Source organism: Juglans regia, chromosome 7, assembly GCF_001411555.2.
Source record: "Juglans regia cultivar Chandler chromosome 7, Walnut 2.0, whole genome shotgun sequence".
NCBI lineage: Eukaryota > Viridiplantae > Streptophyta > Magnoliopsida > Fagales > Juglandaceae > Juglans > Juglans regia.
The window spans coordinates 19,364,164-19,387,504 of NC_049907.1; the positions used below are offsets into that span (position 1 = coordinate 19,364,164).

Consider the following 23,341-nt stretch of genomic DNA (forward strand, 5'->3'; position numbering starts at 1 on the left):
TTGACTTGACTCCTCCAGGATACAACAGTCCAACTGATCGTCGTATAACCCGAACCAACTCTGCATAAGTGGTTGAGCTCAAAGCTCCTCTCAAAGAACATTTTTCTATTATCTGAAAAACCTCTCAAAAAATATTTACATATAAGGCCTTGTTTGTTTTCCAAAAACATCTCATCTCATCTCATCTCATCTCATCTCATCATTACAACTTTCTCAAATCCCCACACAAAATAAAATAAACAATTCAACTTTTTCAAATCCCAAAACAATAATAATATTAAAAAATATATTTTAACAATATTTTATTCAACTTTTTAACTTTAATCTCAACTCATCTCATCTCATCTCTGAAAACAAACGGGCCCTTAGTATTTCTCTTTTATTCAAAGAAAATACAATGTTTCATATGATAAAGAAAAATAATAATAATATCACTCTGCAACCAACACTATTCTATGTACGCCAACCTCTATTCAATTTAAAAAAGAAGATAGACGTTAAACAAAAGATTCAGAACTAGGCAATCAAAAGAATAAAAACACCCAAATTAATATAAATAAAACGGCTTAGCAATTAACACATGAGCCCATAACCGGTGAGAGATAAAGTGACAAAACTAATGATAAAAAACGTTTCAACCCCCACAAAAGGTCAAACAATTTTTTCTTTAAAAACCGTAGCTAGCTAAACTCTCATGTAACGTACGTTAACTCTTGAACCATAAAATTAGCTATTTACGGATTAGAATAAAACCCCGTTAATGACCCTTCTCAATTTCTAATGCTTTTTTTATAACTATATTTTAAATGAGTGTCATTTTTATAAATTACATCACTTTTATAACTAGCTAATTCATTAGCATTTTTGTTAATTTCAGTGCATTCGGGACCAACAGCTAGCAACTGGCTTTTATGTCAAAAATAAAAAAACAAGATTATTCGATAAATCTGTTAAAAGTAGGTTTAGCTAAATTTGAGTTTTGACTTTTTATTTATTAAATAAAAGTAAATATAAAATTAATATAAATTAATTAAAAAAATAAAAATTGTATAAAAATTCACTCCACGATCGAGTATAAGTTAAAATTATAACTTTATATATATATATATATATAATTTTAACTATATAATGAAAATATAATTTGAAGTATTAAAAAAAATAAAAAGAAATTATATTCCTGATTGGCTAATTAATATTATATACTGGCAGTTTGGATCTTTAACTAGAATAATAATATATTATATATATATACACATATATATACAAAAACAAATATGGCTGAAACTATATATATATATCTTCTTATATATAAAAGCGTCTATAAGGAGGAACAGTTTAGAGCCTAAGAGTATTGGCAATGGCTAGACCATTGCCAATTCTAAAATTTAGTTAGAATGTTAATTTTTAGTTATAGTATTAATTTTTGACTAAATGAATTTACATTGGACTAGCTATCTTAAAGTTAAAATAATAATATAATTTTTTTTTTTTAATTTTTTTTTTTCACATATACAATTCATATATTTCCTATATCTTCATGCTTTGTAAAAATAATATATCTACTCTATTAATATTAGCAATCAGTAGAATAAATAATGTGCATGTCATGCATGTTTTACCATTCAAAGAGAGAGGGAAGTGAAAAAATAATAAAATATTACTTTCCATTGTAAATAGTAGCTAGCCATGTTTGGAGAGGACTTAAGATTTACTGTAGCTCAAATCTTAAGTTTTGAACTTTTGACTAGTCCAATGTAAAAGTTTTTTCTCACATCTAATTAAAGTTGAGACTTACATTAACATTTGAATAGTCCATTACCAATGCTCTAAGACATGGCTGCTTGCACCTTCAATTCTTCTGCACCAACAAATGTGCCATGAAACCCATAAGGAACCCTAGCAGGCAATCTCACTGTTGCCACTACCTTCATGCTTGAAGCTTCCACTATCACCAACTCCGATGTCTCTCTCTTCTCATCCCTCACAAACCCCACTATAAACCCCTCATCATCATCATCATCTCCTCTAATATGAGTTCCCTCAGATTTCATCTTCTTGGGTACGTAAAATGGCTCTCCTCCGAAGCATCCCGTCCCGTACAAAAATTTGGTAACCACACCAGAATTCAAATCAACCTTTGCAATGCCGGAACACTTGGGCCACGGCTCTGCTATCGCTAGGTACACGTAACGGGTCTTTTGGCCGAGGAGCTGCCTATTTACTTGCCCTGCTTCCAAGTTCATGCCCGACACGATTACCCGGCGCGTGGACTTCCCCGTTCTCATGTTTAACCTGATCTCCGATAACTCACTCTGAAGCGGGACCTCTCTCTCGTTGAATATCGAGTCCGGCGGGCTCATGCACGAACCTATGACAACGATGGTCTCGTCGCCTGTTTCAGAGTTTTCCTCCCATGCATTCCACAGATGGAAGCAGAAGCAATCGGGTACGTCAATCCATCGCATTCTCGACTCGTCGACGTCATTTTTCGGCAAAATTCCGAATCGAGAGGTCTTGTTCTCGTCGAAGATCACCGGAGACCCGCCCCGAATCATTTCCGATAACTTGAATACCACCTGGTGGTCGGGGAGTATGACAAAGTTCTCTGTCATGGCAAAGTCATGTATCATTGTCGGTCGCTGAAGAGAGATCGCCACGTCACGTGACTTATTACCGAACGTGTCGAACTTGAAGTACTTGAGGTACGGTTTTTTCACCACGTTGTAGCTCAGCGTGTGGAGCTCACCAGTAATGGGGTCCAGCTTGGGGTGCGCTATCATGGGGCACTCCAGCTGATTGTTGAAATCAAACCGTCCGATCGTCTCAAGATCGCCATCATCCTTGATACTAACGTGGTACGGAAGGTCGTCCTCTGACATGGCTAATAATCGGCCGTTGAAATAGACGAGCCCCGCATTGGCAACACCTGAGCCTCGCGACCCGTCAATTAACCCGGCTCCGGCTCTGGCGAAGAACAGCGCAAGCCTAGCCAGTCCGGAGTGGCCATGCAGCTCTCCAACCGGCTTAGGAAACATGGGCCTCCCCATTGCGGCTTCTTGAACAAGCCGGCTCGTGCGCGTGTACCTACAGCTGTAGCTGGCTTTGTTCCCGGAGCCCAAGGTAACGGCGTGTATCATGCCGTCCCCGTCGAACAAATGGTGTCCACCTGACGGAGCGAACATGGGATTAGCCCCATTCCGCAAGTAAACGCCGTAAAGGCATGCTGGGATTTGACCCAGTACCTCGAGCCCATGGTGAACCGGGCACTCCCGTACCGGGGCGAAATTACCAGATATCTGAATCGCCGGGTCGACCGTCTTCGGCAGCTTATGGTTCTTTTCAAGTGGTAATATCAGTGAGGCCTCTATGAGGTCTAGGAGAGAGGCGACTACCTTTTGCAAGGGGTTTAAACGCGGTGGGTTCTTGGGTTTTTGTGGGGTTGACAGTACTGGCTGATCAATTTTGGGTGATGGTTTGTGTTCTACCAGCGACGAAGATGGCAGCGATGGTGGCGGCTTTCGGGGGAGTTTTTTCTTGGCAGGGTTGATGAGGATTTTGGATGTGAAAAGTGGGAAGGGAGTTGGAGCATTTGATCTCCGTTTCGTGGGGGTGTGAAGTTGAGTGAGATTTTGGAGTCCAGAGGTTGTTCCAGGTAGGGTGGTGAAGTGCAAAGAGAATTGCATGGCTGGAATAGTGGAGAGAAATCTGAAGATAGATGATAGAAATTAATGGTGGGAATGGGATACTCTGGTGTTTTGCTGGCCGGTGTGTTTGTGTGTGTATATATATAGGAGAAAGAAAAAACGGTTTCAGTGGGCGCTACATCGGCCAGCTATTCCAGGTAGCAAATGTCAGACACGTGGCCAGTGAGAGATCGGTTTCATGTCTTACGTTTTTTATTAAATACTTATCCGAAATATTTACAAGAACAATAATAAGTATTTATTATTAAATAAGTAATTTTATATGTAATCGTAGAATACGAGTGTCGTACAGTCGTTTTAAAAATATATATATTATTAAAAAAAAAATTTTATATGAGTCTTATATTTATTTATTTTTTTAAAAATGATTGTATGACTCTTACACACTCATAACTATAAGTATCATTTCTCATTATTAAAATATCTATAATTTTACACTAAATGAATATTAGATTTCTATTCTTTTCACGTGAATATTATCTCTCATTTGGATTTATTACAAGCCTGTTTGAATACACAACTATCTCATCTCATTATTATAAATTTTTTAAATTATCACATAAAATATAATAAATAATTTAATTTTTTTTAAATTTTAAAATAAAATTTATATTCTAATAATATTTTATTTTATTTTTAACAAAATACTTTATCTCATCTTACCTAAACTGGATAACTAAACAAGTCGTTAGTGTTGGGCCAACGAGAGATCAGAAAATAAAGACAGCTTCTAAATTCTAATCCTCGACATGTATTGCCACTAAAAAGCCTAGTGGAAGCTCCACGATGGATATGGCCATTCATCTTTTTAAAAGAAGGAAGGAAAATAAATAAATAAATAAGCAAATTTTGTATATAATTAACTCTTACTCATGGCACTGAAACCAGTAAAATGGAAGATCCTTCAATATCTTTAGAAGGTTACCAATAAAATATTTTTTTAAAAATAATGTTTGAGAGAAGTCATTATAATAATATATATTAATTGTTTCTAATTAATTATTTCTAACACTCATTTAAAAAGATGTGTGGTTTAGATAATACCACATCATATATTTAAAATGAATAATTTCAATAATGATTTCTATCTATATTTATTCTTGTAGTTAATATTGTAGTTAATTGTATGCAAGAAATCTCTAAAATTAAATGTGTAGTGACAATATGCATGATTGGCCTATTTATAATATAATAAAACCAGTGAAATAGAGGAAATATAATTAATATCTAAATATAAAATATTTTTCAACTAAATAAATTTATTTAGTTTTTTTTTTCACATGAATGATGTATTTAATTTGTTAAGAAATAAATTTATAAATTGTGAAATTAGCATTTGTTTACAAGTTTAAACTGATAAAAATAGATAGATTTAATTATTTTATTTATATTTTAAAACTCTCTCCAAGTCCGACTCCCCTTTAATTAAATAGAAAAAATATATTTAATTTATATTTTAACATAAATAGATTTTATGGAAAAAAAAAAAAAAAAAAAAAAGTTATACGTGGAAGGACAACACCCCGGCACCGTACTACCACCCCCTCTGGGCCCACCCCACACGGAATGCATATACAGAAACAAATGGCCACCCACGTGGCGGCCCACATTGTCATTCCCCATACCCCTCTCTGTTTTGTCTCCTTCTGGGCTTTCTCCTCTGACTTCCTCTCCCTAATCAGATTTCACCACCTTGTTTGAATCGCTACAACTTGCAATCCCATTCGCCCAAAAACGTGTCCCAACAGATCGACCTGGACCACGTGTCCTTTGGGGGGGCCTTTCTAACCCACGTGTCTTTTACCTTTGACTTATCTCTCTTTTTTTTTTTTTTTAATATATTTATCTCTATTATCTATTGTATAAGAAGCTATTAAACGAAATTTTTTATCTTAGCGAAGTTATATTACTTTTAATTATTTTCGGTTAACTTTCCATTAAATTCGTGTTAAAATACTACTATTTACAAAAATAGAGGTGCTTTGAACCTAGATTTCAGAAGTCAAAAATACGCTCTTTCTAGAAACCAGACTCTCTTTCTCTAAAAACTCGTTTGTCCAAATCTAGTTGGCGAGAAGAGGCCGTTTGATTTTTTTGTTTTCTTTCAGATTTTCGACCGAATAAAGAGAGTAGTCGTTTCAAGCTTCCTTGATTACCATCGTCCAACACGCGCACCATCGGGAGAAGCCTCGCCTACCGATCTTGCAGTCGACCCGATTGGGAGCCAATCGAAGGGGCACGTTGCGCCGAAGCGTGGTTTAAAAGAAACGTATGGGGTTCTCAAACCACCGCAATTCATCTTTCATCAACGCCATGCGCAGTAGCTTAGGACTCTGGCAACGTCTTGATCAGCCGAATGGCTCCTTTCCAGTGTGACACATGTCATGCATGCGCCACCGTCGATTTCTTTTTCCAATTTTGTTTAGTGTTGTTTGGTGGTGGTGTTTGTTTCTTTCTTTCTGATACTGTATTTCTAAGTAAAGATGGAGAAGACTCTAAGATCGACTGTTCGGACTCAATAACTGAAAAATAAGAATGATTAAAAAAGATTGCAATATGCTGCATTATTTGAAGACATTCTGCTCATGAGTTTGGTTGTTGTTGCAGCTTTGGTGTGCTTTACTTCCATGGAAGAGGAGGAGGAGAAAACATCAGCCTGCATTGGGATAAAATCGTACTCATGGAGTGAGTTCCACCGTATGGTCAGTTTCTTGATGTCTTCTTAGAAAAAACTGTTTGTTTTTCTCCATTGGTAAATTATTTGAAAGTTATGCTTGTAGTGTTTTAGCATATTGGGCAAGAAAGTGAAGGAGAGGTGAGGGAGGGCCTTGTAAAGATAGGAGTGATTTATATTTTCACTTTAATCTTTTATATCTTTTCTTTTCCCCACTTCTCACATGCCATTATTGTGAGAATCATATTTTCTATTGCATAATTTTAATTCCATCTACTCTTTTCATGTTAAAATATATATTCTGAAAAATTTTAAAGATTATATTTCGTAACTATTCTGGTTTTAATCTGTAGTAAATAAATGGCATGAGAAAACCAAGATAAAACAACTATTTATCTTGTAATTCTCATCTACTTAATTATCATCTACTTAAGAAAAAAAAAATGAAAGCGTGTAATTATTTATCATTTACTTAATTATGATTAACTGTCAAATTTTTTATGTTACAAATTATATTTTTTTGTCAAAAAACATTACATTATTAATCAAGATTTTTTTCTTAATAAAAACAATATTAATTCTTAAAAATAATCGTATAATTAAATTCAACAAACGTGATTTACACGTTACTTTCACTTAGTATGTGTGTATATATATATATATAAGAGTGATGCTACTCTACTGCCTGTAGATGCCATTTTTGTATGTCGCTTAATGCACATTACACTTTCCTTTTTTTTTAAAAAAAAAAAATATTTTTTAAACATTTTTAAAAAATAAGAAAAAATACAAATACACTTTACTTTCTTAACTATTAAGAAAAAAGATTTTAAAACTTAAATGCATTAGCAGTCAAAATGAGAGGTCAAATTGAGGAGACATAGAAACATTATGCTATTAATAGGGGTGTAACTGGTTTGGTCTGGTCCGATTTTGGACAAAATTTAGGACCAAACGAGTATGTACCGGTGTTTCATTTTCAAAAACCGATTATACACCGATTATCCCCTAAATTAGTACATCTGGTTTTACCAATTCGGTTCGGTTTTCCAGTTTTAATCAAATGCAAATTTGTAAAAAAAATCTGTTTATAAAAAATTTAAAAAAAAAAAACTGCTTTAAAAGTAGTATTAACTATATCATTATTTCATATGTAATTATTTAGTATAGTGATTTATATACTAATTTATATATAGACTTAAAGTATATTATTAATAGTAATATAGTATTAGACTATTAGTATTTAAATTATTATAATGTATATTAGTATTATTAATTTACTAATATATTTTGTACTTATCAAAAAGAATATATTAATAATTTATTAAGCCATAAAAATTTGATAATAATATTTGAGTGATTTTCTTGCTTTTTGGTAAATAATGTTTTAGTGATCTTATATACAACTTTTGTATATAAATTCAAGTCTTTTGATATTTAGAATTTTTTTTTTCAATTTATGTGATTTATCAATTTTAGTTTAAGGTTTTATAATTTCATTTTATTTTTAAATTAACTTATATTATTATAAAAATTATATATAATATAAAAAATATTATATATAATATTAAAAAATAATTTAAAATATATATTATATAGAACCGGTCCGGTCCAGGCCTAAAATGTCTAAAACCGAAATTAGATTGATTTTGGCCAGTTTTGCCATTATGGAAACTGGTTCCAGACAGGACCGGTGCAAAACAGGACCAATTTGACCAGTTTGGTTTGGTCTGATCTGGTCTGATTTTTCAATTTTTATATTTTTTCTTACACTCCGAATTCTATATATAAAGTTGTTAATTATATTAAAGAAATATTTATAAAAATTTACTTCTTTATTGATAAGTTATAAATTTTAAATTTTAAAATAAACCTGACAAAATAAATCTTTGTAAATTCTATTTTAAGAAAAATTACAAGTATACGTTACCATATGTAGCATTTTTGCTACATTTTGTTTCGAGCACAACGAGGAAGAAAATGACGTGTTTTGTTTTTTTCTTTCTTTCTGCCTTCTGGGTGCTAACTTCTAAGCAAAAGAACAAAAAACCTCTTGTCCTCAGAGCCGTGTTTGGTCACCCTGAAAATCTGCTCACTGCTCAGCAACGTTTTGTAACGTTTACGTAAGACATGATTGTTGATTTTGTCTTTGTCGAAGAAAGAAAATGGTAGAAAAAAACCGAATGTATATCTATTCAATTTCATTCCTAGGATTCTTTTCTAGGACATCGTCGACTAAGATTATGTTTGGATGTTAAAGTGAGTTGAGTTAAGTTGAGTTGAGATGATAAAATATTGTTAGAATATTATTTTTTAATATTAATATTATTTTAAAATTTAAAAAAGTTAAATTGTTTATTATATTTTGTATTGAGATTTGAAAAAATTGTAATGATAAGTTGAGATGAATTTAGTAACCAAACTCATCAAATTGCCAAATTGATGTAAGAGTTGGGCTTAATGGGCCTTTGTGGGTCCTACAATTGGGCAAGAGGGTCCAATCTTTAATGGGCCTCCCAGATCAGTTGCAAGCATTTTCCTTACTTTTTTTTCTTTTCTCTTTTCTTTTTCCCCTAATTTCATTCTCTCTCCCTTGAATCTTTATCCGGTTTTTGCTATGGTCAAAGATACCGATGGGACGTAATATCTTTATCCAGTTTTAATAACAATGCAACCGGGTGTACCATATCAGCACTGTTTCCACGTGATTGGATAATGGCGCCACCCGAATTTCTTATAACGTTACCATTAGTTTATATAAAAAATCACCTCTTTTACATATACATTTTATCATTTAAACAAAACTTTTACATTAATTTATATATATTTGAAACAATAAAATAATTATTATTATTATTAATTTTTTTCTAAAATCAATTTTTTATATATAGTTTGTAATTAGCATTCACTACATACATACATTTAACATTAATAATATAAATACAATAATATAAAATATAATTTTTTTATATATTATATTAAAATATAATAAAATGAAATATATATAATATATTATAATAATAAATTAATAAATATGTAGGTGAATGTTTGTTGTGTTGTTGAATGATAGAGAAGAGGAAATGATTGTGAGAGAGATAGTAAGAGGAGAGAGAAATAATGATTAAAATATATTTTGTAGAGTGAATAATAGCTCTTCAAATTTAGATAAATATTTTTCATAACTAGTTAAATATATAGATATGCATAAGTCAATATAGATGAGTTTAAGCTTATATTATGTAAATATGACTTTATATATACATATACATAGACCAATGTAGATGCACTAATACGTAAGTAGTAATAAAATAATTTGTGAATAGTAATGAAATAATTTGAATTGAGTGTTTTTTGAATTTTGAGAAATGAGACAAAAAAATGTTAAATAAAAAATATTATAAAATTAAAATATTATTATAATATAATTTTATAATATTATTATTTAAATATTTGAAAAAATTAAATTATTTTTTATTTAAAAGTTTAAAAAAATTATAATGATTAATTTAAAAATATTTATATTTAAATTATGAAATAATTTGCATAATTTTTTTACTATTCACTTAACTTTCACACACAACATTAATTATTATTATTATTTTTTATATCAAATATTTAATATATAAATAATTGATAGAAGAATTGAATTAGTTTTAAAAAAATCAATTCAAAAAAATATTAAAAATTATAAAATTAAAAATATGATAGGTAAAGATTGAAGAGATTGTATAGCATTACTCTTAAATTATGTTTAAAGAAGAAAATGAGAATATAAATTTTGACGAGATACATTTGCAAAAATTCCTCAAGTTGCCGATATTTTCGTTTGCTTTTTCCCAATCCGGCACGCATGTCTATGCCTCCGTAAACAAAAGTTCGAAATCACAGTACACGCCGTTTAGGCGCGTGTAATGTTCTCGTTCTCAACATATTTAACTATTTAAGTGATTCTCACTAACTTGAGATTTGTTATATCAATTGATACGATGGAAGTTTGGTATAATTTAATATGGAGACTAATGTTACTCTAAATATATAGGACTAGGGGTGTAAAAGAAAATCAAAAAATCGGAAAATCGGTCCGTAATGATAAAACCGGCCAAAACCGATCCGATTCTAGATCTAAGCTTTTTTGGCTCGGACCGGATCATTTCTATATAATATATATTTTAAATTATTTTTTTAATATTATATATTATTTTTATATAAAATAATATAAATTATAATTATATATAAAATAATGTTATTATAATTTATAAAATAAAATTTTAATCTTAAACATAAAATTTTAATTGATCATTTACTTTAAACATAATATATATAAATTAATAAATTTTAATCATAAATTAATTTAAAAATAAAAATTCTAGTAAAACAAATTTTAATTCTTCACTTAAAATTAAGTATGTTCTTTTATCAAATATATATATCTTTTTCTAATTACTTAAAGTAGTACTTTTCGTCTTACATAGACAGAGAGACAATTAAGCAGCTGCTGGATTAATGCCCATTTGTCTTCTTCGACCAGCCATACAACAAAGATGATAGTAGTGTTTCTGCATATATAATTTATATCTCATTCAAAATAGTGTTAATTACATTTTTTTTAATAAAACACATTTTTTTTAAGTAAAGCAGATTTTTATAATAATAACAGATTTTAGAATAAAAGTATAAAACAATTTTTTTTTATAAATAGATTTTTTTATAAATTTACATTTTATTAAAATTGGACCGGAACCGGTAAAACCGAAAGTACCGGTTTAGAGGAATAACTGGTGCTTAATCGGTTTTTAAAAATGCAAAATTGATACATACCAATTTGATCATAAATTTTATCCAAAACCGGACCTAACCGGATTGGTTACACCCTTATATAGGACAATAAATTTTGCTGAAAAAATGGTCCAAAACGTAACTTTAAATTAGACTACAGACAACAACAATGTCAAAAAAAATTCTAATGACTAGCACTCTTGCATAAACCCTTTTTACCGTGTTAGTCCTAACTCTTGGATTCGGATATATATGCGGCTCGCGAGGAAAGAATGGTTACAAGCAAAAGCAAAATTACGTGAGATTCATATCACTGGCAGGCGAGAAAAGGATGGAATGAAGACATAAACGCCGTATAGACCCAAAGTAAGGGTTAGGAAAATATCCAAGTAGCCATATCTCTATGAGATTAGGATTTACAGAGAAAGCTCCAAGGAAAATATCCGTCTCAAAAGGACACTATCAGTGGCAGGATACTCACACCGGAAGAACACTATCGGCAGGAGAAATACTCGCACGAGGAGGACGCTATCGGTGGTGAAATACTCACACCGAAAGGGCATAATCAATGGTGAAATACTTGAACTAAAAGGATGTAGTCAGAGGTAAAATGGAGCAAAATGTAATTTTAAATTAGACTACACACAACAACAAAAGTTCTGATGACTAGCACTCTTACTTGGTAAAAATGATAAACCCATTTTACCTTGTGGCCCTGTGGGTCCTAAATATTGGATACGAATATATAAATATATATATATATATATATATGCAGCTGGTGAAAAAAAAATAGTTGCAGGAAAAACTGAAGTTACGTGGGATTCACGACTGGCAAGTGAGAAAGGGATGAGATGACGCCATATACACCGCATAGATCCAAAGTAACCATCCAAGCAACCATTTATCTACGAGATCAAGATCCACAGAGATAGATCCAAGCGAGATATCCACCTCGAAAGGACACAATTAGTGGCAGGATACTAGCATTGGAGAGACACTATCGTCAGAGAAATACTCTTACTAGAAGAACTCTATCAGTGGTGAGATACTTGCACCAAAATGAAATAATCAACGGTGAAATACTCACACTAGAAGGATGTCGTAAGCAGTAAAGAGTGGTGCTATTCTGTCGTTTGAGTTGCAACATTCCAAGTAACCACTAGTTCAAATTGACTTTTTTTATTTTTTTATTCATAATTTTTTATCATTTTAAAACATTTTTAAAAAATATAAAAAAATATTAAAATATTAATAATTACTTCTTTAATTATTAAATAAAAAAATTAAAATATATAAAGTGCCAAAATAAAAAGATAAATTGAATGGATAAAATAATTTTTTTCAAGCGGTAAAAACAAGTTTAAGAAGGAAATATTACTAACTTATTTCTAACTGGGCATTGAGAACTGTACCCCCAAAAAGGTAATGCCACTGGCAAACAGTTCAACCCCTATAAATATCCTACCAAGCATGCTTTAAAGGGATTATAAATTTATGGGTCTTTAATTACTAAAATAATTAATTCTTTATCTAACTTAACCATTGGAAGTAGGGCTGGGCTCCGACTCCGACGGAGTTGGAGTGTTCATTTCCGACCTCTGACTCCGACAAGAGTCGGAGCCAAATTGGAGCTCCGACTCCGACTCCGAACTGGAGTCAGAGTCCGACTCCGATCGGAGGTCGGAGCTCCGACATAAGATCGAAGCTCGACGTGGCGCTCGAGCGGAACTCTTTCAGAGAGGTTCGCTCGACTTCCGCTCGACTTCCGCTCGACATGTCGCTCGAGCTAATATTCAATACAACGTGTGCTCAACTTGCGCTCGACACTTAGCTCGAGCGCAAGTGTTCAGTAAAAAAAATTTCGGAGTCGGAATCGGAGCTTCTTGGAGCTCCGACTCCGACTCCGAATAGAAATTCGGAGCTACTCCGAATTCCGACTCCGAATTTCGATGACTCCGACGAAGTCGGAGTCGGAGTCGGAGCGGAAGTCGGACGGAGTCGAAATTTTCAAAATTTTGCACACCCCTAATTGGAAGCATGCGCCACGGGTTCTTCGAAACTTTGTCTTTTTTTTTTTTTTTGATAAAAAGGAATTCATCCATTCATTTAAGAGGACATATAATTTTGACTTCGAACAACAAGTTAATTACAAACGTTAGTAGAATCTCAATACACTATTGTGATTAACATTATCTAGTCCAGAAGGCTTATCTCTAAAGACCGAAGTATAAGATATAGCACAACTCTGTTTTCAACAGAGTTCACAGTAACCAAACATAAAACTCCATACCTAACTAGACTGAGTATGGAGAAAACCAAACCCCAACATCACCGACAACGCGGAGGGGGGACAACACCCTTTGGACCTAAGTCCGAAGGGACAAAAGTTTTTGGATTTTTTTGTTTTCTTGAAAATAAAGACAATGCATAATTTAAATACAGAGGAAAAACACTGTAAAAAGGAAAAAATAGTGCACAAAAAAACACCTCGGAAGAGAAAACCGACGGTCGATCTTGGAAGATCCAGAGTCGTCGATTCGGGAGCAGTCGCGCGTTGCTACAGCTAAGAGCTCCTTGGTGGACCGTGAAGGACACGCACCGGTGAGCTCAGAAATTTCGTCCCGCGCGTGCAGGCTACGCTCCACTCCAGTTGGGGCCGTGTTTGGTGGACGTGTAGATCGGCGGCTGGGCAACCTCCTGGTGGGGCGCGTGTTGACTATAGGGACCCGAAAAATCACGAACATCGATACTCCCTTTGTTTGGCCTGGAAAAACAAAAACAAAAAACCAAAAGGCGGGAGGGAAGAGTGAGGGGGGAAGGAGCCGAAGCTCCCACCCCTTCGAGCCGGTCAGGAGTTTTGAGAGAGCGTCCGAGTTTTAGAGAGAGTAGGAGGGAGAATTTTTCAGCATCCGATGCCCCTCCGAAACTTTGCCTTGGTTGCAAGTTGGAGAGTGTGTAGAAGGCATCGTCGGAAGGCCTTATTTGGATAACAATATGTTCTCATATGTTTTCTTTTTAAATATTATTTAAAATATAAATATTTTTCATTTTCAAAATTTTAATTTTTAATTTTTTAATCTAGTAATTATCTAATAATTATCTAAACACAAAATCAATAAAAATTTTCTAAACTTCTAAACAAAACATAAAAAATAATACAATTTTTTTAATTTTCAAAATAAAATAATATATTTAAAAAAAATTACTTTATTATATTTTTTATCAATTTTTTTTTCTCTAATTTACTAAAATCTAATAAAATATATTAACTCAGATAATTTAACTATTATTCACATATATTTTGAGATATTCTAAGTGTCCAAACGAATCCTAACAATGTTTTCGCCATGGTAGAATTACGAATCAGTAAATATTCAACTAAAAGGAAAGACAAGTCGAATCGAGATTGTAACAAACTCTCTAGAATCCAAAAGGCACTACTTTGTAACAAACACCCGTTGATGATCGACATTGAAACAAAGGAAAACTAATTTTTCAAATAATGGGCATAATATTATATTTCGCAATTGATACAATAATGGAATAATAGGTAAGGAAAAACCTTACATACCCAAAGCATGGAATTTTCTAAACCTAGATTGAAAAATCTTGAGCTAATTCTAATAATTGACAGATAATTTAAGTGGGATGATAATATTATATATAGAGTATTCATTTTTTTTATATTTTTTCACTTTTATATTTTATTTTTTTAATTTTTGGAATATAAATTGTTTTATCCTTTTTTACTGATTCAAATATCTGTCTAAGAAAATTATACAGTCTTTTAAATAATACCTATTCAGTCATAAATCTTTTTTATGTGACATTTTTTAATATTTAGTTCTCATTTATATGATGTGATAATATGAGAAATTTGTAAATAATAGTGAAATAGTTTGTGAATAGTAATGAAATAATTTGAATCAAGATATTTTATAGAGTTTTGAAAAATGAGAGAGAAATAGTTAAATAAAAATATTATAAATAAAAATATTATTAGAATATAATTTATTAAAATTATTTTTATTTTAAAATTTAAAAAATTGAATTATTTTTTGAACTCATGCACACCCACCTAGGATGCAGCCCCACAAAACCTCCCGAGAAGGCTAAATGTTTTTTTATTTTTTTCTTCATATATTTTTTTATATTTTTAAATATTTTTTTTTTAAAAAATACAATATTATTAAAAAAATACTTACTTAATTATTAAATAAAAAAATATGAGTTGAAACTCTCGAGTCCCAAACCAAGTTTTTTTTTTTTTTTAAAGTTTGAAAAAGTTGTAATAATTAGATAATAATTAAATAAAAAAATTAAAAATTAAAAATTAAAAATTAAAAAATATTTATATTTATAATATTTAGATATTGAGAATCATGATACGAGACCATTTTAAAATCCAAATGGAGCCTTAGATTTCAACATTGTAAAAAATTCGGAGTGTATGAAAGCTATACACTGTATAATTTTACAAAAATGATAATTAATATCCCATTAAATATTAAATTTAAAGTAATTATTCTTAAGGCAAAATCACCTAAATTATTCAAATATAAAACCGCAATTTTATTTTCCCTGGAAAATGTAATAAAAAGAAAAATCCCGAGCATTTATATCAATTTTGTGCATTATGTTATTGCACGCGCCAGAAAGCAAAGACTGATTCATGAAGATTAATTAAGTTGTATTTAAATGTTGAGTTGAGTTCAATTTTTTATAAATAATAATAAGTTAAATAATAGAGAAAATTATTTAAAATTCATCTAAATTAAATTTAAAATATATTTATATATTAAGATGAATTTAATATTTTTTATAAAATGTTGAAAAAATTATGAATTTCATATATAAAAATATATTAAATTAAAAATAATTATGAGTATCACGTATAAGAAAATTTTAAGTTAAAATTAATTTAATAATTTAAAAATTAAATATTTAAATATTAAATTTAATTTAAAATTAAATTAAATTTAATTAATCTCAATTAAATCTTACAATCAAACGTAGCCGTGAGGAGGAATGGATGATAAAGATGACCATTTGGATCAAATATGGTGGGCGTGGCTGACGCACGCGCGTCCGTCATATTTTTTGTTACTCCTTATCAAAGAAACGCCACGTCACCATCTCTCTCACTTCAACCGCCAAAGTCCCAATAAAACGAATCAAATGATCTTCCTCGTTTTCGCGTCTCCTCCGGAACCCAGGCTTCGAGTCAAGAGAGAAAATGGAGAAAGCTATCAACAGACAGAGAGTTCTGCTCGACCACCTCCGGCCTTCTTCTTCTATTTACACCGGAGATTCTTCAATCTCTGTATGCGCGAATTCCTCTCCACTTTTTTTTTTTTCAGTTGCTTTCTCTGTTTCCGGTTCGATCCCTTTTTTTATGCGTTTCGTGATTGACTTCTTTTCTTGCTGGATATTTCGGTGAATTTAGATTTTAATTTTCTGATATTTGGGTTTTTTTTTTTGTCGTTGATTCACGTTTGATTTGATATACTGGAATGATTCCGAGACCTTGAAATTTGAATTTAAATGTCAACCTTTAGATTCGTAGCTGCAATTGTAGCCTATTTTTATAGTCTAGTTTCCAGCAAAAGAGTAAGGGCCCGTTTCGATATTGAGATGAGATGAGAAGTGATAATTTTAGATGAAAGTTAAATAAAATATTGTTAGAATGTTATTTTTTAATATTATTATTGCTTTGAGATTTGAAAAAATTGAAATTTTTATTATATTTTGTGTAAAAATTTGAAAAAATTATAATGATGAGATGAGATGAAACCGTTTCTATATCCAGACTGGGCTAAAACGATTGTTTGGCATGTTCGACCTCCAACCAGACGATTTTCAAATTTATTCCTCAAGCTATGGCGCTTGATTTCACTTTCGTATTGAATTCTTTTTTATATACTTCATATTATTTATGTTCCCCTAATTTAAATCATTAATTTTCAATGATCATTACCAGGCATCAGCTTGTCTTGCCGGGGATAGCGCTGCGTACCATAGAACTTCGGTATTTGGTGATGATGTAGTCATTGTGGCGTAAGTTGCTACTCCTTGCAAATCACCTTTCCAAGTTAATATTGGGTTTTTAAATTATTGAACTGTGAAATTATCAACCAATTTGGTATTATTACATAGAGCGCATCGGACTCCAATTTGCAAATCCAAGCGTGGTAGTTTCAAGGATACTTATCCCGACGATCTCCTCGCACCAGTTTTGAAGGTTCATATTGTGCTGTCCTCCCGGTTTCATTTCAAGTTTGAAGGACTGGCAAAAGCCTTTACCTTTTTTTTTTTTTTTTGAGTATATCGTAGTGTTCTATCTATTCATGGCTTAGGTTCTTGGTAATTGTTTGGTGCAGGCATTGATAGAGAAAACCAATCTGAATCCTAGTGAAGTTGGGGATATTGTGGTGGGTACTGTCTTGGCCCCAGGATCTCAAAGGGCAAGTGAATGCAGGATGGCGGCATTCTATGCTGGTTTCCCTGGTATTGTTATTTTTATTGTTTGAATACATAAATTTGTTAAACTTAAAGTTCTCGTTACATTTATTGCTCATATATTTCACATTTGTATTGTGTAGAAACTGTACCTGTCAGGACTGTGAACAGGCAGTGCTCATCCGGGCTTCAGGCAGTTGCTGATGTAGCTGCAGCTATAAGAGCTGGATTTTATGATATCGGTAAAGAATGCATTTTTCTTTCATTTATATATATATATATATATTTGTGTAGATAAACCCTTATTCTTAAATAACTTGATTTAGGAATCGGAGCTGGCTTGGAGTCCATGACAGCTAATCCGATGGCATGGGAAGGGTCTGTCAACCCAAAAGTATACTCTTTTGCCGTGTTAGTTCTTATATGCTGCTCTTCTACCAAATTATAGGGTTTGACATGATCTTCCATTAATTGGCAGGTGAAGACATTTGAGCAAGCTCAAAATTGCCTTCTCCCCATGGGTATCACCTCAGAAAATGTTGCACATCGTTTTGGTGTAACTAGGCAGGAGCAAGACCAGGCTGCAGTGAGTTGAATGAACCTTTCACTGTGGTATAGTGATCTAAAGCACGTCTTTTTTTCTATTGATTTTCTTACACATGCTGTTAGGTTGAGTCACATAGGCGAGCTGCTGCTGCTACTGCCTCTGGTAAATTTAAAGATGAAATTATTCCTGTGCCCACCAAGGTATCCACTATTATTTCAGTATTAGCAGAATTTTGTATGCCCAAGCAGTATCTGTTGGCGTAAGGTTTTCAGGAGGACTGATTTCTGGATCACCTAAATAGATTGTTGACCCAAAAACGGGTGAGGAGAAATCTATTACAATCTCTGTTGATGATGGGATTCGGCCTACCACAACAGTGTCAGATCTGGCAAAGCTGAAGCCTGTTTTTAAGAAAGATGGGAGCACCACTGCAGGTATTGGATACATGATTGATGTTACCCATTCTTTGTGTTCGTAATATTGTTTAATTGAGCCTATCCATTGCATCATTTTGGCTCTTCTTTCACAGGCAATTCTAGCCAAGTGAGTGATGGTGCTGGGGCTGTACTTCTAATGAAGAGAAGTGTTGCATTGCAAAAAGGACTACCCATCCTTGGTGTATTCAGGTTTTCTATTCAGGATAAAACTCATTCACTAATCTGATGATGTGAAAAGTGATGCATAGATATGCCTAACAAGAAAGGCCTGGTATATGTAATATTACGTATGTTCGCACTGGTACTTCCACCCACTGATGCCTAGTTCATTGTTCCAATAATATTCTGTGTACTTTTTATTGGCTTCCACTTGTTTTTCTCGAGTCTGCAGCACTCATTAGTTGTTCTTAGGAACAAATAATCTTATGGACATTTAATTCAAGCAGCATCATCTACCAGAATCCCCTCACCAAATAAATAACTGAATATAAAATAAAGAATTGCTTTGTTATGTCAAAGGCTTATTAGGACAATGTAGTGAAGCAATAGTTTCTTCCATGCATTTCTCTTTTAATTTAACTTGGTTTGTTAAAGAGGTTCTCTCGTAATCATTGTGATGCAAACTGTTGGGGTAGAACTCATCCTTGAAAACTGACTTTTATGCAATGAGAGAGTGCCCAAGAGCGCATATACTCATGGTCAAGCTTGCACTTAAGCGATGTGGGACACTTGGACAATAACATAGCACTACACTCTGTAACCAGCGGTCACTTTGGTGTCATTGACCTATTATTAGTCCTTTCTCTTTTGGAAACTCCACTCATCTATCAGTATTCACTAACTTAGAACTATGCCTATACATAATACCAGCACATTTTAATCTAGCCTCTAGGTCTACCTTTGAGACCCGACCACAAAGTCACAAATCATTTGATCCCATACTTGACAAGTTCCGTCCGATCCCATACTCGATGTGATGATTGACCCTAATATCAAGTGATACAGTATAACTCACCCTTGAAAACTGACTTGCAAGGAGAGGGTGCTCGAAAGCTCATATAAGCATGATTAAGCTTGCACCACTTGGATCGTAACATATTGCGTCTTATTCCCTGCCCTTGTTGCTTGAATTCTGTGAGTAATACCCATGTGAACTGCTGTTTGCAATAGTGTTTGGGGTAGCCAGCTTGCTATCTAGCATTTCTAGTGGAACTTTCTTCTTAACCATTGACCTAATAATGCTTCATTTAGTGCACAAAATGGCATGCAATCATTTACAATCTTTATGTATATTTTATAAATTAAATGACTCAGACTTTCTCCTCAATAGTTTCCATTAAAATCCCTCCGAAAAATAGTATTGAAAAATCTCGAAGCATACATTCTGTTCTATAGGAAACTTAGGATGGTTTTGCCATTGGATTTGCCTCTTGTTATGGTTTTTCCACCGTTCATTGGCAGTACCAAAAATTATTCTGGAACTCAAAACTTCAAGTGAAGAGATTCTCGACTTCACTTAACATGTCTTGTTTGTGATGAGTTGGCCTGTCTTGGAGATAATTGAACACTTAACATGATTTATTGGACTCAGTAAACTCATCAATAAATGTGTTTTTGAGATGCCACTGCCCCTACACTCATCCCTTTCATGGCTAGCCCCATAAATTAATGTGAAACAAGTGGCATTACTTTTTATAAGCAAATAATCTACTTTTTGTTGGCCATGCAGGACGTTTGCTGCTGTTGGTGTTGATCCAGCAATCATGGGTGTAGGCCCAGCTGTTGCAATTCCAGCTGCAGTCAAGGCTGCTGGTTTAGAGCTTGATGATATTGACCTTTTCGAGATTAATGAGGTATTAAACTTTGAAAGACATTCTAATATTGGATTCAGGCCTGTGAATATAATATTACTCGAGAATTTGCAACAATGCAGGCATTTGCATCCCAATTTGTCTACTGCCGTAACAAGCTGGGACTCGATCCAGAAAAGATCAATGTGAATGGAGGTGCTTTGGCCCTTGGGCATCCTTTGGGTGCAACAGGTATATACTAAGAATTTGAATTAGCTTGAGTTATACGAACCACAATTTTGAACACACTTACTTTTTACTGGAACTATTAGAGGTTTTCTAGGGCTGGGGAAAAAACTGAAATTGATTGGCCAACCTGCCTTAGGCATGGGTTCAGTGTTGGGTAGGAAAATAAAAGGGGGGCAGGGCCAGGCTGGGGGTCAGTGGGGGGTTTGAGAACCCGATGGTTTCAGGCCTAATTGTTTTGGGACACGCGTATTTTTAATGTTGGGGTTTGAGAGGATGTTGGAACCTATCTCTCTGCCACTCCATTGCCTTTCCATCTGTCACCCACAATTTCATGTTGATGATACGCCAATGAAGTTGAGGAAGCACAAAGAATGGGTGGGAGGAGGTGCTGTGCATGGGGTTACATGATCACTATAACATATAATTAAGCAGCCCGTGTATACGAGAACCATCATTCACTAACGATTCCAAGGACAGCCATCCAACCAGCTAACTGACACTAGTTGGTATTGGTGCAGTTCAGCAACAGTGCACTGACCATCGGTTGTAGGGGTGATTTTCGACAGTCAAACTAACCTTTGAGGGGGTCAGTACTTGGTACACAGCTGTACTTCACTCGGAGAAATTCCAAATTTTGCTATATATATATATATACATATATATCAGATAAAAGCATTTTTTTTACAAGTCAAATAAACTTTTATTGAATCAAGTTGTGATATCCCATACTGAGTGATAAGGGTAGGAAGGAGAAGTTCTTGCTCTTTATAATGGTTTTAATGAGGCTCCAATTGTATTATTGGCTATTCATTTTGGAGTATAGGCGCAGATGTGGCTTGGGCTCCCTTGGGGCATTACGAACGGTATTAGAGTCTATCCCAACCAGAAATGTGGGACTTGAGCCATGCCACCTAAGACAGATGGGCTTCACAAGGATGTTGAGAATTTAAGGGGGGGATTGTCATACCTCATATTGAGTGATAAGGGTAGGTGGTGTATGAGATTTCACATTGCTTGGGAAGGAGGAGTTCTTGCTTTTTATAATGGTTCTAACGGGGCTCCAATTGTATCATTGACTAGTTTTTTTTGGAGTATAAGCCCATAGGTGGCTTGGGCCTCCCTTGGGGCGTTACACAAGTGCTATGAAGAGAAGCATTGGAGCTAATATAGTATTTTGTTGAACTTCTTAATTGATTATTAGGTCCCAATTGTCTCATGAAGTGGGTGTTTAGTTTAAGCAATTAGTTGGGTTGTACTAGGTTTTACATTATGGGCATCATGTCATTTTCTAGGAAGTTCTCATCAAGCTAGAATACCGATACTGGTTCTTTTAGGAAAATGGTGCTTCTCTGGATGATAGCCAATTTTCTTCTTCATTTTGATTTATTCTTATTTTTAATTCCTATTTTTTTGGATTGTATTGGAATTACTCTAAAAGTAGGTGATTTCCGATTCTTGTTCAGAGTGTTTGTTTATTGGTTAGAGTTACTCAACTTGGGGGATTTGACTGTTATATTTAAGTCAATCATTTTGATATTGTACATTCATCGTACTTCATATGTTAATTACTTGTTATCTTGATATGCTAGTCCAATCAGATTATCATTTATTTAATCATAATACAATTAGTTGTATTTATTTGAAATTATAATGAGCTGCCAATGCTAAATTGATGATTGAGAAGGTAAAAGCTGAACTAAGATTCATTTTGGTTAGAGCGCACAAGAGTGCTGTTTATTTACATAGGTTTGCCATCGTGCTAGAACCACGGAATGACAAAGCAACCTCACTGTCGGCACAACTGATAACCAAGGAGTTAAACATGTGTACATATGGTTGTTCTCGATAAGTAATGCTGGATTCAAGTGTAATAGTTTGATGATTATTACTCTCTACATTATCCCTTGATTCATATATGAAGAGGGCAAACTTTGGAGTATTATATTGATTTATGCTCATATGGTTTCAAATTGGTGAAAGATAATTTAGTAGTTGGAGCATAAAATGCCATGAAGCTGTTCTCAATGCTCAATGAAGAAATTTATTGAGATTATTGTCTGTTTCAGGCGCACGCTGTGTTGCTACTCTATTGCATGAGATGAAGCGTCGTGGCAGAGACTGTCGCTTTGGAGTGATATCAATGTGCATTGGTACTCTCTCTCTACACACCACATGCGCGCGCACATTTTTATGCATACATGCCCACGCACGTGCGCACACACCACATATAAATATGTCTTACGTGAGAATGCATGCTTATCTGCTGGAATTTGTGGCTTACTATGAGTGTTTACGACTGAAATGCAGGCACTGGAATGGGGGCAGCAGCTGTTTTTGAAAGAGGGGACGCTGTTGATGAGTTCTGCAATGCCCGGACAGTGGAAAGAAACAGCCTCTTATCCAAGGATGCTCGGTAGAATATTTATACGTCACCTTTTGCAATTACACTAATAATCTCATGACTAGGATTGAAATCCTGGTAGAGTTGTAATAAACATGGAAGTATTTTTTTGTTGAAAGATCTTTGGAGATCAAAGGTTTAAAGTAACTTGCGGACTGTCTTTCTCTTTCACTCGTACTCTTCATCTAAGTGCCATCCAATTAAGAGTCTTCTTGTCTTGCTTACGTTCCATAGCGATGCCCTGCATGAAAAGATTATTGCGATGCCCTTGAGATAAGTACTTCAGTACAAAACTTCCTTTGTT

The 23,341-nt window shown here is 33.4% G+C and overlaps 2 protein-coding genes across 2 annotated transcripts; one reads left to right on the forward strand and one right to left on the reverse strand.

Moving 5' to 3' along the window:
• Positions 1–1,642: 1,642 nt before the first annotated feature.
• LOC108988447 (9-cis-epoxycarotenoid dioxygenase NCED6, chloroplastic) lies at positions 1,643–3,754 on the reverse strand. The gene has a single exon (XM_018961708.2). The coding sequence runs from the start codon at positions 3,681–3,683 to the stop codon at positions 1,827–1,829; it is 1,857 nt and encodes a 618-aa protein (XP_018817253.1). The 5' UTR covers positions 3,684–3,754; the 3' UTR covers positions 1,643–1,826.
• Positions 3,755–16,302: 12,548 nt separating this feature from the next.
• On the forward strand, positions 16,303–23,256 carry LOC108988454 (3-ketoacyl-CoA thiolase 2, peroxisomal). The gene is made up of 14 exons (XM_018961715.2): positions 16,303–16,477; positions 17,135–17,211; positions 17,311–17,395; positions 17,535–17,661; positions 17,757–17,855; positions 17,940–18,007; positions 18,092–18,199; positions 18,283–18,360; positions 18,462–18,594; positions 18,690–18,786; positions 20,327–20,450; positions 20,531–20,639; positions 22,703–22,786; positions 22,944–23,256. Exons 1-14 carry the CDS (start codon positions 16,391–16,393, stop codon positions 23,051–23,053), a joined length of 1,386 nt encoding a protein of 461 aa, XP_018817260.1. The 5' UTR covers positions 16,303–16,390; the 3' UTR covers positions 23,054–23,256.
• The last annotated feature ends 85 nt before the right edge of the window (positions 23,257–23,341 follow it).